This window comes from Lactuca sativa, chromosome 1 (genome assembly GCF_002870075.4).
Source record: "Lactuca sativa cultivar Salinas chromosome 1, Lsat_Salinas_v11, whole genome shotgun sequence".
Lineage (NCBI taxonomy): Eukaryota > Viridiplantae > Streptophyta > Magnoliopsida > Asterales > Asteraceae > Lactuca > Lactuca sativa.
The window spans coordinates 97,701,001-97,721,590 of NC_056623.2; the positions used below are offsets into that span (position 1 = coordinate 97,701,001).

General features: G+C 34.8%; 1 protein-coding gene and 1 pseudogene across 1 annotated transcript; one reads left to right on the forward strand and one right to left on the reverse strand.

Moving 5' to 3' along the window:
- Nucleotides 1-3,405: 3,405 nt before the first annotated feature.
- Nucleotides 3,406-5,090, reverse strand: LOC111899439 (2-alkenal reductase (NADP(+)-dependent)-like; annotated as a pseudogene).
- Nucleotides 5,091-7,338: 2,248 nt separating this feature from the next.
- On the forward strand, nt 7,339-9,523 carry LOC111899441 (uncharacterized). The gene is made up of 4 exons (XM_023895297.1): nt 7,339-7,600; nt 8,060-8,669; nt 8,942-9,382; nt 9,451-9,523. Exons 1-4 carry the CDS (start codon nt 7,339-7,341, stop codon nt 9,521-9,523), a joined length of 1,386 nt encoding a protein of 461 aa, XP_023751065.1.
- Nucleotides 9,524-20,590: the final 11,067 nt, after the last annotated feature.

The window sequence follows — 20,590 nt, forward strand, 5'->3', positions numbered from 1 at the left end:
TTGTAGAAATTGTGTTTAGACATACTATAGTACATATTAAAAGTAAAATGATGCAAAACATTTTGTGTTTGGGCATGGATATAAGGAAATACCAATGCAGTTTGATATTTTTTGAAAAAAATGACAAAGTAGGATGCTATTGCGTAAATAGCTCAACAAAAAAGAATATGACCAATAAAGTTTGGGATTGGGAAATAATACATGGAAACCATCAAGGAACATATCATGGGCATGACGCAAGGCTTATAAAAGCATGAAGAAATCAAAAACAAAAGTTCTAGTGCTTGGATTGGATTTTCAAAGTATATGTAACACCCATAAAAAATCAAACCAATTTAAAACTTTTCCAAAAAATTAAAAACCATTAATTATTACAAAGTGTTTTCAAAATAGTTTCATGTCAGAGCATTCCAGAAATCAAAATTATAAAATGTGAGGAGTTGTACGATCACGCCTTCGCCTTCCCGCGATCATTCGAAGTACCTGAAACCAAAACTGAATCTGTAAGCCCGAAGCTTAGTGAGTTCCCCTAAAATACTGATACATAACAAATAGTACACATAATAACAACATGTAATGGGTCAACAACTTTACAGAAAGGATTACCACTGAGCCCACAATATGAGTCTGGCTTGCCTTACAGGCCCACAACTCATATCTGGCTTGCTTCCTCAATCCTAGGACTGTAACGAAATGATTAGCCCTTAGTGCGAGTCTGGTATGCTCTCCTGGCCCTCAGCTTGCATCTGGAATGCTTAGGAGTCCTCAATATGAGTCTGGCATGCCCTCCCTGGCCGTCAGCTCATATCTAACATACTCTAGGGTTTGTTGGTCACCGCACAGAGCAATGCAACCTCAAACCTACCCACATAACATGTCGACGTGTAACAGATAATGTATGTACAAATAATCACACAGTATCACAGGTAATCCTACAGATCTAACATAATAGCATATCGGACTAACATGCATATCTAATTCATAGTCAGCATATCAATAACTACTGGGATATCAATCCAATGGCCCGACCTTGGTGCCTTAGATCCCTTATAGTGAGGATAACTCACCTCAAAAATGTCGAACTGTAGTGATAAGGTCAAACTCTCGAATCACAGCCACGAACTCCACCACCTATATTCACTATAAAACCACTTCCATAAATTCCCAATTTACTAAAATACCCCTAGAAGTCAAACTGGTCAACCCTTGGTCAAAGTCAAAATCAACAGTCCATGTTGACCCAACTCATCGAGTGAAGCTCACTGACTCGTCGAGTCCTTCCAAAACTTGAGAAGTCGTGAAAACCCTAGTTGACTCGCCGAGTTTCGAGACAACTCGTCAAGTCCATGCGTGTCCAAAAGTCTAACTGACTCGTCTAGTCATCTCACTGGCTCACCGAGTCCATGTAGAACCAACAATGGTCAATCTTCATCAGACTCGTCGAGTTGACCATGCAACTCATCGAGTCCTTTCAGTCCATTTCCCATTCAGAGGTTTTTAAGCTACTCCAAAGCTCCAACTTGTAGATCTAGCTTCCTAAGGCACAAATTCCACGTAAAGTTGCAAACTTTACGTACATGTAAGGTCTCAAAGGCTTAGAATACCAAAACCCTGTCTAGAATGAGGTTTAGGGCATGGTGAGGGGTTAATACTGATGGGTTTTGAGCAAAACAACATTCCTATGGTGTTCATGCAAACCCTAATGCTTATATCTATGTTTTTCTACTTGTACATGCATAATTGTCCAAGACTTGCATAAACCCTAATCTAGCATATCATAAAAATCGAAATCATATATAATAAACTAGTTAGAAAGTTACCTTGATTGATTCTTGAAGAACTTGAGCCTTTGAGAACCTTAGCACCTCAAATGTTGTGCCTATAATAGATCACAAACACCAAAACAATTGGAGAAGGCAAGAGAGAGAGGGAAAGGATGAAAATTAGCTCCTAGAACTCTTAGGGTTATGTGTAGCCGATTTTGGTAGCCAGGAGGGTCCTTATATAGGTGAGGAGTTAGGGTTTCAGTCAAACATTTATCCGGTTGCTTAGGCTTTCAGCAGCCCATAAGAATCTTCTGGAATCCCTACCTTGGACGGATTCTTAAGGCCTTATCCCCAAGAATCCATCCACCTTATCTCTAGGGTTTCCTAACCCTACTTTGCAACTATCCAATAATTACAATATCAGTCTCCAAGGTTTTGATTAATACCTTTTGATCACAAAATTATTTCCTAATTAATTCTTGACCAATATTAATTAAACAAAGATGATTTCTCCTTTAATATATTATTCATATAATATATTAATAAACCATAATAACCTCTTTCTCTATTATTCATCCGGTCAAGTTGCTTTGGTAAAGGCAACCCAAAAGGACCATGCTACAACCGGGTCAAGTACATACCAAATATAGTTATGGGCTTAGACACGTAATCCAACAAATACTAGATAAAGATAATAGCTTTCTAAATTTGGGACCTAGAGAAGCCCAGATCTGAGACCATATCTTCTGGACAAGTTCAAATCCGAGAATGACCCCATTTTGCCCCAAATGACCATATTCATGCATGAGAGAAGATCTAAGAAATGGAAAGCCAATGTAAAGACTTTTTACCTTCAAATGAATGCCAAAATGAAGTAGATGTTGGATCTACATGCTCATTCTCATTCCAAGCTTCTAAGTCTTCAAATCTCTTCAAGAAATGCACCAAAACACACTCTTGTAGCCTTACACACTCAAAAATGGAGAGTTAGCTTGCTAGGGTTTGTTTCTGGACGATATGCTGGGGGAGAGGAGTTAAGGTTCTTTAAATAGGGTTCAAAAGGGTTTTCATAAGTAGCTCCTACTCGTCGAGTCAGGGCACTCCGACTCGTTGAGTAGGTCCAATAATCCACACAGTCTAACCCGCCTCTACACGACGAGTTAGGGCACCCAACTCGTCAAGTAGGTCCATCAACATGTACATAATGCTTTAAAACTTATACATGGGAGTCAGGGTGTTACAATATAGTACTCAGGTTTTCCTTGTGAAGTTCATACCTCAACACATGAAATCAGTTATTTCTTGGTTCCAATTTGTAGCTAAGAAAAAATAAGAACAATCAGCAAGAATAATCAACTTAAATGGAGTTGAAATGGGAAAGTTATGGGACTAACAAGAAGCAAACTGATTTATTGGGGTCCTTATGCACGCAACACATCAACATGCTTTGGGCATGCACCGTTCGTGTTGACCATGATGGAATCAAAGGTGGGAATCAAGATAGGTGTGATTACTAGGTGGTTTGATGCATACCGTGTAGTTGAGACACATACATGAAAGTGAAAATGGTGTAGTTGAGGCATATACATGAAAGTTGAATTTGATAATTAGTATTACATGTTATAGTTCAAGAAAATGATAATGCGAACGTTGTTATTATGTTATTATTACTAATGAAGATTAGATTGTCATTATTTGATTGAAACAATCAATAACCCTAAATGGACTCATTCATGAGCCACAACCACGACTTGCTTGCCAACATTTTTTCCCGAAAAAAGCCCAACCAAAGCAGCAGGTTCACTCTCAAGCCCCTCTACAATATCTTCAATGTAACATATCTTCCCTTCTTTTATCAATGGTATAACCATTTCCATATACTTTGGATACAAATTAAAATGATTACTTACAATAAACCCTTTTACGAGAAGTTGTTTTGCTATTATGCATGACAAATTCCTCACACCCTCCTCTCGATATAAGTTGTATTGCGAGATCATTCCACAAGCCGAAATCCGTCCATTACTTCGCATATTTAGAAGCACCGCCTCCAACATTTTCCCACCAACATTCTCAAAGTATATATCAATTCCTGGCGGAAAGTACCTAAGATTAGTTAGAAAAAAGAAAAGAATATCTTACAAAACTAATCATTATTTTTCTTGCAACAATATTAATATTGCTTGTTCGGGCGAACTAACCTCTTGAGAGCTGCATCAAGATCTTGCTCTTCCTTGTAGTTAAAAGCCTCATCAAATCCACATTTATTCTTCAACAACTCAACCTTGAATGACATATGATTTTGAGAAATGTATTCCAATAAATCATCATATAAGGGAAGATAATGCTAAAATTAACCACCTTTTCGTTGGTTCCAGCAGTCCCAACAACATAACATCCGGTCAGCTTCGCAAACTGCCCGACAAGCTGACTGACTGCCCCAGAAGCTGCGGAAACAAAGACATACTCTCCTTTCTTTGGAGCACAAATCTCATAGAAACCATAATAAGCAGTCATACCAGGCATACCTACAAACCATCAACGGAATAAAAGTCATTTTAGAGAATCTTAATTAAAGCTCCTTATATGAATTTCATATTGGACTAAGAACATCAATATTAAACATAAAACATACCAAGAGTTCCTGTGTAATAGGAAAGAGGGACATCCGTATGTTGAATCTTGAATAGGGTACGAGGAGCACTAATGGTGTATTCTTCCCATCCAGTAAATCCCCAAACAAGGTCACCTTTCTTGAAGTATGAATGTCCAGCATCCACCACTTTAGCAACTCCGACTCCTGCTATAGGCTGCAACATTGAAAACAAAAGCCAAATTATAGAATTTAATATGTCTAAGTTAACTGGAAACATGTTCCTGAAAACTGATAATTACTTAGCATTAAAAGTGTTAACTTTATTGGTTGTTGTAAATTGTAATGAGTCGCTACATGCTTAAGATTGGGTGTTCCAATTCAAATTTTACACTTGAAATATACGAAAGATAAGATACTCCATTGCAAATTCGAAAAGAAAAGTACAACCCTGAATACAAATCGTTCAATAAATGAGAGTGTAATTCATACCGAACCAGGAGTGAAGGAATCACGTATCTTCCTTGAGGTTTGTTCATCCGACGACGAAAGTATGGATCACATGAGAGATAAAGGTTCTTAACGAGGACGGAGGTAGAAGCTCGTGGGAGCTTGAGGTGGATGGTGGCAGAAGATTTAACGAGCATGTCTGATTCCTTGAGGACGCCATTAATGTAGTCCTTCAATATCACGCCATTAATGTACACGTATCGGGAGTCCCACAAGTAGAGTGATGCCTTTTAGACTTGAATTTAACTTGTAAATAATAATATGGTAATCTATTCTCCCGCTCCCATCATGATATGTTAAAAATTAATATTTCATATATTAAAAATTTTAAATAATAATAATACAACAAGAATATTATCTATGTTCCAAATGAGGTAAATGGAGGTAGTATTATCGCAATCCATATCGTAGAATAAAAAAAATGTTTGCGTAGGAGACCTCAAACAAAATAAAAAGACAAATACAAATAAGTATAAAAAATTTATAAGAATTTCATAATTATATCCACCCTGAGTGATCCGCATAAAGGTCCATACATACAAAACTATAGATGAATAAAAAAGTGGTGTGTAGGAGAAAAGGGACACATAAAAATAAGTGAATGTGAACAATAGAACATGCATTAATGCTCTAGTAGAAACGAATAACAAAATAAACGTTTAGCATATGGTAGCTACCATGTGCGGTGCTTTGTAGGTGGGGAGGACCCTGTGTTTTGAAAATTTTATAAAGATGTTTTTTTTGAAACATAATTTAATATCATGACTAGACTAGGACTATAAATGCACCGAACAAACACATACGAGATTTGTTCATGTGCGACTGTTTAAGTTAGCCGAACAAACGGACGAACATGAACGAATAAACGAATGAGTTTTCTTATTCATATTCGTTCGTTTAACAAATTACATTGTTGATGTTCGTTCATTTATATTCATGAACATGTTAAACGAACATAAACAAACATAATTGAACATTGTTAGTGATTAGGGTTTAAGCCCAAATCTTTTAGGGTTTAGATTAGGTCTCTTATGTATCCCTATTCATTGACAAATAGTGAGGTTAAACCTCATATAAATAAGGATACATAAGAGACCCAATCTAAATTATAAAGGGTTTGGGCCTAAACCCTAGTCATTAATAAACATAGCCAAACATATAATATAGTACAAACATAATTGGACATATATGAACATAAAAAGATCTTGAACGAACAACATAAACGAATGTTCACAAACATAATTAAATGAACAAGTACATGTTCGTTCATTTAACTAAACAAACGAGAATTTGTGTTCATGTTCGTTCATTTATTAAATAAACGAACATAAATGAACTGTCCCTTGGATCCCGCAAGGGGGTGCAACCCCTTGCCCCCCGCCATTTGGTCGAACCAAGATCAAACTCATTTTATTCAAGCGTGCACTCCACACTTTCTAACTTGCCTAAAATCGAGAATTAAGCTCCAATGGTAATCCATAAATTCCATTATACTTAAATGAACCACCTAACACTAAAATCACCAACACACGTTACCTCTAAACGTCACGTTCGTGGAGTCCTATGGGTAATATATATTTTATGGTACAAAACTACTAGAATTATGTATCTTGGTAGGCTTCTATCAGGAGGACCAAATCTTTTTAGTGATAGAAACTAACATGAATATTAAATATTTTCTCTTATGGATGTCAAAAGAGCATGAAAGTTGATGCCTAGAATTAAACATGGAATATAACTTATAGAATTTCACCTCAAACTGTTAGGACCTGCTAAGTTTTCATTATTCATAAAATTTTCACTTCTCAATGTCAAAACAAGCATACTATTTCTTATTGTTCATAACATTTCTATCTCTTATTTTAAGAACAAACATATATGATACATCGGGTTTCTTATTAGTTACAAATTTTCACATCATATCATTAGAACAAACATACTATATACACATAATTTCTTCCTGTTCATAAAATTTTAACCTCTTCATGTTAGAATAATCATACAAGATCTTATTATTCACAAAATTAAATTTTCAACTTTTAGGGAGGTAAGCGTGGTTCCTATTGGATTTAGGGGTGCAAACGAGCCAAACTACACGTGAGCCACTTAGGATTGTTAAAATATTGACTCGAAACCGACTACGATGCATGGAAACTCCCAAACAGTAGCCGCTCCCGTATCTGAAATGCCGGGGAAACAAAAACGCCAGTGAAATAGTCGGGAAACGTTTCCGGCACGTATCTGCAATCCCACAAACGTTTCTGGAAAGTTTCCTTAACGTTTCCTTTTTTGCATGGGCTTTTAATATGCACTAATAGAGTAATGGGCTTAGTCCTATATCGGTTGCTATTACCTTACAATTAGTGGATTACAACTTTACAAGCATAATTGGTAAACCGATCGATGTTGCCTAGTTGTTTCCTTGGTGATTGACTTTTGTAGTTTTACTGTCTCTCTGTGTTGTCGATCATGAAGACAAGAACAATAAAAAAAATTCAAAACTCATTCACACATTCACCACTCACCAATTTGATTATTTTGGCTTCTTCTCAAGAACAAGAAACACAAGGATCATCTACATCAGTAGACCAACCTCCATTGTGGGACTTTGTGACTAAACTCGATAAACTTGCTGGAGCAGGAGGATGTTGGAAGTTCAAGTGTAACCTTTGCAGTGAAACCCGACAAGGATCATATTCTAGAGTTAGAGCATATTTTCTTGGCATAACAGGTAATATATTATTCAAATTAGTGTGTGTGTGTATCTATGTAATTTTTGATTTTTGATTTATGTTATTGACTTATTGTATTGAATTATTGATTCATGAAAAATTGTAAAGAAATAAAATTAGAGATTTAGAGGCTGTGATTTTTGTTTTGATTCATGTATTTGTTGCGATTTTTGATTCATGTTATTGTATTGAAGTATTGAACTAATGATTTATTAACAATTGTAATGAAATAAGAGGCTGTGATTTTTGTTTTGATTCATGTATTTGTTGCACTTTTGATTCATGTTATTTAATAGAACTATCTATTAACGAACAACGGTATAGAAATAAGAGGTTTTTGATTCACTTTCTTGTTTTGATTAATGTAATGTAATTGAATTTATAATGTCAATGATGACCTTATTTTTTTTCATGTTGTGTAATTGATAATGTCAATGTTATTATGTTGTTTAATATAGGTACCGAGATTTCTATTTGCAAGAAAGCAACAACAGCTGACAAACTTAACATGACACGATTAAAAGATGCGTATGAAAAGAAGAAAATTGAGTCACTAGCGAAAGAAGTCCAGTTTCCATGTGAAGTTGGTGTTGGATTTAAGAAAAGAAAAGGTATTTCAACACCTATTGAAAGAGCTTTTGGTAATGAAATTAGGGACCAACTGGATCGAGAAATAGCTAGAATGTTTTATACCGGAGGTTTACCTTTTAATCTTGCAAGAAATCCACACTACATCAGGGCTTTTCAGTTTGCTGCTAACAACAAAACTGATGGTTATGTACCTCCTGGTTATAATAAGGCAAGAACAACATTACTACAAAAAGAAAAAGATAATGTTCACAAGCTATTAGAGGCACTTAGGTCTACATGGAAAGAAAAAGGTGTGACTATTGTGAGTGATGGCTGGAGCGATCCTATAAGAAAACCTCTAATCAACTTCATGGCTACCTCAGGTAACGGTCCTTTGTTTCTAAAGGCAGTGAATTGTTTTGGGGAAGTGAAAGATAGATTTTTTATTGCTGAATTGATGAAGGAAGTCATCAATGAAATTGGTCATGAAAATGTTGTGTAAATCATTACTCATAATGCAGCAAATTGTAAGGTGGATGGAGAGGTTATAGGGAGTTAGTTTCCTCACATCTATTGGACGCCATGTGTTGTTCATACGCTTAATCTTGCTTTAAAGAACATTTGTTCACCAAGGAATGTGGAAACAAATGAACTAACATATGAACATTGCCGCTGGATAAAAGAGGTTCACAAAGAGGCGTTTACAATAAAAAATTTCATCATGAACCATAACATGAGGCTCTCGATTTTCACAAGTTTACTCCTCTTAGGTTGCTTTCTGTTGCTGACACTCACTTTGTCTCCATCATTGTGATGCTTAAGAGATTGAAACTTATCAAAAGGGGACTTCAAGCTATGTTCATAAGCGAAGAATGGTCTTCTTATAGATTAGATGACACTGAGAAAGAAAACTCTATGAAAGAATATATTTTGAATGATGATTGGCGGGACAAAGTAGCATATATCCTTAGTTTCACTGGACTTATATATGAGATGATTAGAGCTTGTGACACTGACAAACCATGTTTACACTTGGTGTATGAGATGTGGGATTCTATGATTGAGAAAGTGAAGATTGAGAACTACAAGAAAGAAAAACGTCTGAAATCTCAAATAAGATGCTTTTATGACGTTGTGCATCATATTTTAGTGGCTCGATGGGCGAAGAATAACACTCCTCTACATTGTTTAGCTCACTCTTTACATCTAAGGTATAAGATTTTAAATTATACAATTGATTTCTATTATATATTTATGTTTTAACTTTTGGATGTTGTAGATATTATAATGATGCATGGTTAATGGAGGATTCTAAAAGATGTGCTCCACATAGGGATGGGGAAATTTCATAAGAAAGGATGAAATGTTTTCAAAGGTTTTTTTCCTAATAATGATGAGTATAGTAGAGTCCTTGATGAGTATGCAATGTTTTCAATGAAGAATGGTCCTTTTGAAGATTTAACAAGCATTTCAAAGATGGCTACTATGGAACCGAAGAATTAGTGGGTTAACTTTGGTGCTCAAACTCCTTTTCTCGAAACTTAGGTTTTTAGATTACTTGGACAACCTAGTTATTCTTCTTGTGTTGAGCGTAAATGGAGTACTTATGCATTTATTTACTCGCTTAAAAGGAACAAGTTGACTACAAGTCGTACTCAAGACTTGGTTTACATCCACTATAATCTCCGACTTTTGTCAAGGACTCCGAAAGATGATGTAAAGATGTGGGATGTGGGTGTAGATGCTTTTGATTCAATAGAAGACGTCGGGTTTTTGGAGGTTGCAGAACTCTCACTAGATGAACTGGATTTTGAATGATTTGATTATTGATAATTAGTTACTTTTGAAACATTTAGTAATTTTGGAGTTTAAACTTTACATATTTTGGAATTTCTTTAATATATATATATATATATATATATATATATATATATATATATATATATGTTTTATCATATTTTTATATTGTCGTATCTGTGACGTATCTTGATTTTTTGAATTTTTCCATTTCCTGTTTCCGTTCCATATCCGTTTCCCGTTGCCGTATCCGTTTCCGTGCAACTTAGGAAACCGGTTTTAAATGAGCCCGATCCGAGATCGAGCTTACTATTAAGCTTGTTTACTAAATGAGCTCGAGCTCGAGCCTATTCCATTAAGCTCAATTAGGCTCACGAGCCTATATATTATTATTATTATTATTATTATTATTATTATTATTATTATTATTATTATTATTATATTAAAATAAAAAATATTTGGGGAATTAGGGATTTAGAGTATTAGTAAATGAGCTTCTTAACGAGATTGAACCGATATTAGGTTTATTTAGGCACGTTAAATAAAAAACGAGTCGAGCTCGAGCCCGAGCCAAGCTTATATAATTCTTTACAAGCTCGAGCCGAACTCAGTACAAGAAAGATCAAATCGAGTCGAGTTCGAGCTCGAGCCTCGTATAACTTAAACAAGCTCGAGCCGAGCCTGGCTTGGCTCGGACTCAGCTTGGCTCGTTTGCACCCCTAGTTGGATTAAGGTGTCTAAGCTCATAACTAAATTGGTATATTCTTGTTATTAGAAATAAAGTCCTTTTTGGGTTGCCTTCATGATCAGAAATAGCTAGAAATGATATTAAGATATAAAAGTATAATTTATTAGATTATTATATGATTAATAAACAAATTGGAAATTATGGGAAAATGATTCGTTAATATATTATGTGATTAATGTATTAATTAGAAATAAATAGTTGATTTGTTGATTTATTATGTTATTAACAAATTAATATGAAATCAATTATTAAATAACTGATTTGTTAATTTATATGATTAATACATTAATGTGAAATCAATTAGAATTGAATAATTATTAATCAGAATTAATCTGGAATTAATTGCGATTAATTGAAGGTGCAAAGGGGTGAATTTTGATTATTCAATAATTGAACAAAAGAAGCAATTCTAGAACCTCCATGGTATGGACGGTTTTGGAGGGTTTCCTAGGGTTTCTGGAAGCCTTTTGGTTGTATATAAGGAAATGATTTAAATTTAGATTAAATCTATTATTAAATCAATTCAAATCTTACTTTGATTGCAACTTACCTAAACTATATGACCCTTTGGCTTGCAAATGTCGTTCACCACATCACCTATAAACATAGAAACGGAATTTACCTCATATGTCATCTCTTCTCCTCATTCTAGGGTTTTTGTTTTTTTGGTTGTAAGCCATTAAAGGTATCATCCTTTTGGTGCTAACTTTCCAAGACCAATAAACATAATTCTAGGGTTTCTGTTTTTAGGTGTAAGCCATTAGAGGTATCATCCTTTTGGTGCTAGCTTTCCAAGACCAACAAACACAAGAGATTGAAGTGACTTTTTTACTACAACAAATCAATGGTATGTAACCCTAATCCTGTGTATATTTCGATTATAATAGGTTTCCCTTAAGGTTCTTAATGTTCATAGTTTATTGCTATCATTTAGAGAAAACATAGATCCAAAGTAGGTTGCATGTAAACTTAAGGTCTAAGATTTTCCAATTGATATGTTTTACTAACTTATAAAACCCAATAGTTATTGGATTAGGTGTCTAAGCCTATAACTATAATTGGTATGTACTTGATTTGATAGTAGCATGGTCCTTTTGGGTTGCCTTCACACTGGCAACTAGACATGATGACTAATGGAGAGAGGCTGATTTTATTATTAGGAATAATAAATTGGTGCATAAATATGATTTATTAATATATTATAAGAATAATATATTAATTAGAAATCATATTATATATAAATTTTTAATCAAAAGTTAATTTGGAATTAATTTTGGGATTAAAGGAACGAACTGAAAGTACAGGGGCTGTTTTGTAAATATTTGATAGTTGAGGTTTTGGGCCATTGGATCATCCTTGTTAGGGAGGGCTGAAATCCCTAGAAGGATCTAGAGATTTTCGTCCAATCCCTAAGGAAGGGGTTCATGGACTCGCTTAGGCCCTAAGCTAAGAAATTATGGTTTCCACTTTAAAAGCCTTGCTATCCTCGAGTATAAACAGAGCCCTTGGCTCTTGAATTTGGCCAACCCCTTGGGAAAACCCTAGAAGAGATGATTTTTGAGCTAGTCACTCTCTCTCCTCTCTCTTATAATCATCCTCTTGCCCTAGTGTGTTTGTGAGCCATTAGAGGTACTACTCTTGTGGTACTTGTTCTCAAGAGCCAAGGATCTTTAAGAATTGGTTGTCATTACTATATAGCACACATAGATCCAAACTAGGTTTGCATGCACACATAGGATTTTTTTTGTATAAAACCCAACAATGGTATCAGATCTTTTGGTTTTGTTTTCATGTAAATTTGATACAATAGTTTGAACTTGACAAATTAGGGTTTATGGCTTTTAAACCCTAGGGCTTGGATTTTTTGAAATTAGGGTTTCTAAACCCTAGTTTCAAAAATTGATTAGGGTTTTTGGACCAGTGGAGGATCGATAGCCGAACGGAATTGATAGGACACAAAAATCTCATTAAAAGTATAATGAATTATTAATTAACTAAATGTTTTATAAATTCCCAAATCTTAGTTACTATAGGAAAAATGTGAATTTGACGCTAACCCATGAAATTGCACATTGCACATTATTGGTCATTAGTGGAGCATGTGTGGTTAACCGACACACTAATATGGGACTAATGAACGATAACAATTGGTAGCTCGTAGGTTATCATAGATCAATGGAACGTGTGTGGTTAACCGGCATATTGATTAGGTGATAAATGACTTTGAGAGTACCAAGCTAATTTGCATGGTTATTCACAAACTTGTTTGTGATCCTCAGTATCCTAGTCACAAAATTGAAGGGCATAATCGAGATTAAACATGCCATTGAAAAGTTCAATGAATCTCAAAATATCTAGGAGTTTCATTTAAAAACATAATTCATTTAAAATTTCGTTTTCGTGGTGGAATTGGTAAATCGTCATTTACCTACCTTGAAATAATTTTCAATTAGATTACAACATCCCTCTTCTGAATTGTGAATTATTGTGAAGGGTTCTAGCCTTAATATTTCATTTGGGTGTTATATTAAGGATTAAATAAACTAACTTGAATTTCTCCCCTTTTGTAGATGTCTAGTTTTGACAACTATGGTCTTCCTCAATCCTTTGGAAAAGGTTTTCCATTCGAAGATGATATTCCACATGTCAATGAAGGTGAAAGATCATTCCCTTCTACATGCAAAGGTGGAACTGGAAATCATACTTCTCTTCCTCCACCCCCTCCAGTAATTCTCCATGACCCACAATTTCGTCGACTTGAAAAGTTTAAGGTCACGCAAGCCCTATTGGCAAGCAAACACCAAGATTGAAGGTTTGTGTGTGCACACATCTTGAAGATGAAGTCACACATTGATAGAATAGGGATGTTGGTTGTCGTTTTCCCGAGGAAGTTGGATGTTAACTTGTTTCTTCAATCAATTCCCGAGTCGTATAGTCAGTTCGTTAAGGACTACTATATGGCAGACCATGACGTGACCCTTATTGGTCTGACCTATTTGCTAATTGCTACTAAATCAGAAATGATTTTGTGCACTGGTCAAGCAAATTTGATTGGAAGATCAATCTCCCAAACTTCCATGGACATTGACAATGGCGACATTGGAAGTCCATAAAGGTTTTCTCTTCCCAATGGAAAGGGATCGGCCAAGGTCAAACCGTTTGACCAAATCGTAAAGAGAAAGGCTAAGTCTGAGATTGTCCCATGTACCATTCCAAAAGAGTATGTTTGTTTCTATTTCCAAGAGAAGGGGCATTGGATGCGAAGCTGCCATATTTACCTGGAAGATCGTAAGGATTGTAAAGTCAAACTGTATGACTCTACTTCAGGTAAATCCACTATCTAACTCTATTAAGTTGCTATTTATAGATTCTTAATACTTGATGTGATAAGATTGCATTTTGATGTTTTGTAGGATCGGAAAAAAGAAAGGAAGCTTAAAGGAAGAGTGAGCTGAGTCTGATCGCGAAAAGATGGATTTCGATCGCATGGTTCGATGATCATATTTTTGAGCTGCTGCTTGGAGTTATGATAGATTGCTTAGGTATGTTTAGTGACATAGTTTTCATTTGTACTTGCGTTGTAAGGACAAGTTTTCTGAATTTTTATAAATAAAGAAAAATTTTGATTTTGTTTTATTATATTTCCTTGCAATGGCATTTGTAAAAATTGGTGTTTATATATTTTTAGCAATACTGAAAATGGATTTGATTCTTATTAATATCGTTTGTGGTAGTGTCATAAATTTACCAAATAAGGAAAGATTCTCATCACCTAAGTTTCAATTAGACGGATACTTAGAATCATACGACTTGTATTGTGTGATGAATGAGAATTTTCATCTTTGGGAAATTAAGACTAATTCCTTGTTCACATGTAGATGTGAGTCAAGTGAAGGACTGAAGGATCTGGTACACATTGATGTGTACTGATCAAGTCCGCCACAAAGAACGATAAGACTATTCGTCATAATTTAATAAAAGTTTAGTAAATATGGTTATGCTTACAAGATTAAGTGTGATTCTGAATCATTGAAAAAGTTTCAATGTATAGAAGAATGAATAAGAAGAATCAATTAGGCAGAAAGATAAAAGTTTCTCCAATCTGAAAGGAAAGGAGAGTACTTGAGTATCGTGTTTTATGATCATCTTAGTGATTATGAAACCATGTCACAATTGACCCTTTAAGGACACCTTAGTACAATTGTATGGCTAAGAAGAGGAACTGGGAATTGTTGAAATGGTTGAATAAAAAAGGGTGAGTCATACTTCGTTTCAAATCAAGTCTTAGAGTCATACTCCAAGATTGTGCTTTGAGTGATATTTCTAAAGTAGGTTTCTAACACCTCATGAAATGTGGAGTAGAAATGTTTCTTACTCTTGCACATTTGAAATTGGTAGTTGTGATGTCTTGGATAAGACAAAGACCAACTAAGACCAATTATATGAATTGTTTTTCTTGATAAGAATCTGTACTAACACTTGAATATTTGTTTGTCGAGGAACGTTTCTTGACAGAGAATCTTATATGTCAAGAGGTCAGTGGGAGTCTTAAAGGTCTTGGAAAGTTTCAAGAACTAATCAAGAATAAACCTATTGTTCATCACTAGCACACGACTTGAGGTTTGTAACCTATCGTGTTGACACAGTATGGTTTCTGTGCCCATTCCTATTGACTATGCATGTGAGTTCTATGAGTTCTCATTTGATTACACAAGGAAAAGCACCTTAATCAATGAAAGTACATTCACCAGTATATATGAGCTGCTTAACAACCTGGAAGCAATGGTAGGCCCTTTACTACTAAGTGGCAAGAAATTAAGATTGAACAAGTTCAGTCCATATGAGTTTGGATTTGTCACTAACCTTGTCTTGTGATTATGGTTATGACATATTCACATGGATAGGAATACATACATCATAAAATATAAGTGGCAAAGGTTTCTCTCTGCTTCATAAAAGGATTGTGAGGAAACCCTTTCACTAAGTAGATTTAAAGAGGTAGAAGTTGTATTAATTGCATTCTCAAATTCAATTATGATTAGGACACCCCTCTTCATAGTTCGAATTGTGAGAAATGACAAATAGTCTGAACATTTGGGACTTACTGTTGTAAGTTCTAAAATAGTATAAACACACATATGAGCTATCTAAGGAAAGGTGTATGAGTTTGAGAAGCCTAGATAAAGTCTTATCGAAGCATCTTTTATCAGAAATCTGAATTTTGGTAAGAAAGTCAATACGTATTGATTTCTAGAAGTCCACCTGATTTCTAGGTACATGTCAAAGCTAGTGGGAGCATAAGTGTTATGCTAGTAACTATGTAATTATTATGCAAGTAAGAGTATAATCATTATGATAAGTATCGCGAGTTAGCAATGCTATTTATAGAAAACAAAGTATCGATTTGCAAAGTTGCAAAGGTTGAAAGGTTGTTTCGCTATAGTAAGGGAGAGGATACTTATACCTTATTTCGAATCTAAAGGTTTAGATTAAAGTATTAATCAGACTTAGTCATAAGCATATATGAATAACAGGTTGAAATGTTTCAACATTGGAAATTCTATATATGGAAATATTATAGCAAGAGACTAGTAAAGTATCACGTCTCTATGTAAGACATTATGAATCGTATCCCATACACTTCGGGTATAGGATCGATTGCATATGTCATAATATTCGACCGTTCTATCCTTCCAAATGCACAGGGCATTAAGAGGGAAAAAGGGACTAGAACCAGATGTGACTAAAGTGATTAAACAACTATGAAAGACGATCTAAGGTTCGCTAAGGATTGGTCGTTTGTGGGCAGTTGGAAGTATAGTAATGGATGGACCATATTAACATAATCATGAATAGATAGGATTCTTTTAAGAATAAATTGTCATATGGCAAATATGGAAATGTTTCCATAATGGGAGTTAGATATTAAGAATCTATGTGTAGAAACTTGTATGCAAGAAGGATGTTCAAAGGAATGTACTTTGAATATGATACTTCGTATCTATGGAATTGTCTTGTAACAATCTCCAATGGAATATTTTGTAATTGGCAAAGTCTCTGTGACTTTGGTGCCTAGACATTACAAAATAATCATTGCATGATAGCTTAGAATCTAACACATTCTAATAGTGGAAGAATTTGGTATTCTTACACTTATGATAAGGATTTGGAATTGTGAAATAAGCATCATTGGAAATGTGTTCAATTGATCCATTTCACAAAGTAAGGACCATAGGTAAACATCGTGAGCATGCTTGGAGCATGGGATAACTATTGTTTTAATTCAAGAATTGTGATTAAATAATAAGTGTTTTATTTATATTCAAAAGTGTTGAGACCATATTGGATTGGATTATTCTTGTGTTTCACTTTGCATGTTTTGACTTCCTGAATAATAAGATTATTCAAACATCCACATTAAATCATACTTTGGAAGTAAGTAATGAGGTAAGACCGTCATGAATCCGACTGTAGATTGTCTAAGTGCTTAGACATAGCACAAGTTTGCTGCAGTATTCATGAGTACTCTTGAAATAAGATTTGAGTATTGGATTAAACCCATGCTCACATGAATCACTTCATGGATTTTATCACGAGTGATTGTGAGACGATAATATCTTATATTCTTGAAATGGAGACATATGAGTTGTTGTTTACGATTCAGTTGCGCATTGATAATACGTAAACGCATCAGTACCTTAATGTTATAAAACATATTATTGTGTTTGATTTGATGAGTAAATAGTACAAACATACGAGTCGAAGTTTATCCGTTCCTTTTATCCTAAGAGGGATAAAATATGGGCCCCTCAATGATTTAGTGATGACACCCTAAATGCTTCGCCAAGCCTGGACTGATTTGATTTGTTCAATTAGTCAGTCGTCATAATCCGAAATTGGGAAACAAACCTTGGACAGAGAGTATGATTATAATCCATGTCTCGTGTCCATACGATATCTTGTAGAATGGAGGAATATTTGTTCCCTTATGTAAGGACGTGTCACTGACTAGATCAGAGTTCGACATTGGCTTTTGTGAGCTACGATTGCTAATCAGATTCTGAAGTCATACTTGCAATTATATTTATTAGACTTATCCAAGTGGGAGACTGTTGGATTAGGTGTCTAAGCCTATAAATATAATTTGTATGTACTTGATTTGATAGTAGCATGGTCCTTTTGGGTTGCCTTCACACTGGCAACTAGACAAGATGACTATTGGAGAGGCTGATTTTATTATTAAGAATAATAAGTTGGTGCATAAATATGATTTATTAATATATTATAAGAATAATATATTAATTATAAATCATATTCTTAATAAATGTTTAATCATAAATTAATTTGGAATTAATTTTGGGATTAAAGGAAAGGACTGAAAGTGCATGTGCTGTTTTGTAAATATTTGATAGTTGAGGTTTTGGGCCATTGGATCATCCTTGTTAGGGAGGGCTGAAAATCCCTAGAAGGGTCTAGAGATTTTTGTCCAAGCCCAAAGGAAGGGGTCCATGGACTTGCTTAGGCCCTAAGCTAAGGAATTAGGGTTTCCACCTTAAAAACCTAGCTAGCCTCAAGTATAAATAGTGCCCTTGGCTCTTGAATTTGGCTAACCCCTTGGGAAAACTCTAGAAGATCCAATTTTGGAGCTAGTCACTCTCTCCTATCTCTCATAATCGTCCTCTTGCCCTAGTGTTTTTGTGAGTCATTTGAGGTACTACACTTGTGGTACTTGTTCTCAAGAGCAAATGATCTTCAAGGATTGGTTGTTATTATTATATAACAACAAATGTATGTGATCTAATCTTTGTTGATTTTGAGTATTAGATGCATATTAGGGTTTTCTATTTGTGTTCAATAGTTGTATGTCTAATAGAGAAAACATAGATCCAAACTAGGGTTGCATTCACACATAAGATTGTTTGTATAAAACCGAACAATAGTTCCCTCCCAACCCACTCAACCAACTATTACATAAGCTTCACATCAACTTTTCTTTCTCCTATTTCTTTCATCTTTCCCAAAACCAACCACTCTAACATCCCTTACCTTTAGGACAAACATACATGAAAATTATTACCCTTAATGTCGGGATAGACATAGTTTCTTATTATTTATAGAATTTTCACTTTTTACTTCGAGGACAAGCATACATGATATTTACACTTTCTTATTATTCATAAAATTTTCACCTCTTCTTGTTAGGACAAGCATACAAGATATTTTGATAAAATTACGTGGTATGGCATAATAGGGCATGTATAGTCCAACTTTAATAAAATGGATAAACTTGGTCCTTGTATTATTTCGATATTAAACAGATCTTCCCTAAGTTGTTAAACTTTACTATGGAGCTCGTTAAGTACAGTAAATTACCTTTTTATTTTTCGTATATTTTGTTTTTTTATTAAAATGTTCTATTGTTACATAAATGGCCCATCTCACCTACACCCACCCCCACCATCTCTAGTTCAAAGATCTGATAACCACCATCACCTTCGACACTCCGATAACCACTACTGACACTCCAGTTTACCTCTGACATTCGCTTTCAACTCTGACAACAAACACTAAAAAAAATCAAAACCATTCCCTAAAAACTGAAATCATATATGAAATTATACATTGATAACCTCAAGATCAAAACCAAAATCATACATCAAGATTTAAACTAGCACAAAACCAAAATCATACATCAAGATTGAAACTTTTACAATCTCAAACATTATATATGATATCATACCTTGATAAACCACGAAATCATACCTTAAGATCAAAACCAAAATCAGATTTTGGTAAGGGAATTGGATTAAAAACCTTGACAATCTTGATTTCTCAAAACCCATATACCAAAGAGATCGATTGAGCAACATGAAGGGTGGAAGAGAAAGATCAATAGAGGTCGGTGGTCCAATGGTGGTCACCCTTGAAGCTTAGACTGGGCCACTGGGGGTATAAGCGGTAGGACTTGAGGTAGACAAGGACCCTAACTCCAAAATGGTTGACGACACACCTTCAATCGATGTTGATTCAAATCAGTACGCTCTACACATCGGCTCACCATTTAGTTATGTACCATGGGCGGTGCTGCTCATTCAATTTCTAACTATCGTTATTAATTCCGGTGAAGCTCTAAGACTCCCTTGCCAACCTCAACCATTCCCTCTCCGATGACACACTTCTCCCATCCTAATCACCCCCTTCTCTGTCAACGCCAACTTCTACAATTGTTATTGCTGAAATTGAGAATCAAAGGTGTATCAGAAGTCCATAAATTGGAACTGATACCAGTGGCAGACGCAGACTATTTTAGTAGGGGTATCCCTCGTACTTCAAGCGGGTGCACCTAATAGAAAAAACCAAAACAAAAAATTAACACTGCGTGCTGGAAATTAAGCAATAACCCGGGACCCCAAATGCCTCACTAAGGTCTGCCAATACCATAGATATAAATGATGGTTTAGAGATATCGATGGTTTTTTTTAGGTATAAATGTTTTCTTTACATAAATGGTCTAATAGTTAAGAAAAATTTATAAAAAAAAAATGAAAAGGAAAGAAAAAGAGTAACAATGTCATTTTATAGAAATTTAACATCATTTTGAGATGGTGTGTTGTAAGCACCATTTATGCAATATCGACAAAAATTAAGGATCGAGTTTGTCCATTTTTTAAAGTTGAACTATAGTTGCCTATTGTGTACCATTTTTGTAATTTTCTCAAATATTTTCACCTCTTCCTCTTAGGACAAGCCTATTCAAAATCATAGGTTTCTTATTCATAAAAATTTTCCCCTCCTACTATTTGGACAAATATACAAGATGCACACCATTTCTTTCAATCATAATCGTTTTAATCTTCCTATTAGGACAAAAGCA

Excerpts from the sequence above, each read along its gene's own strand:
- LOC111899441 (XM_023895297.1), top strand. The coding sequence starts at position 7,339 with ATGAAGACAAGAACAATAAAAAAAATTCAAAACTCATTCACACATTCA. Across the intron at positions 8,670-8,941 it reads ATTGGTCATGAAAATGTTGT|GTTGCTTTCTGTTGCTGACA; the intron begins GTAAATCATTAC and ends TACTCCTCTTAG. Across the intron at positions 9,383-9,450 it reads GCTCACTCTTTACATCTAAG|ATATTATAATGATGCATGGT; the intron begins GTATAAGATTTT and ends TGGATGTTGTAG.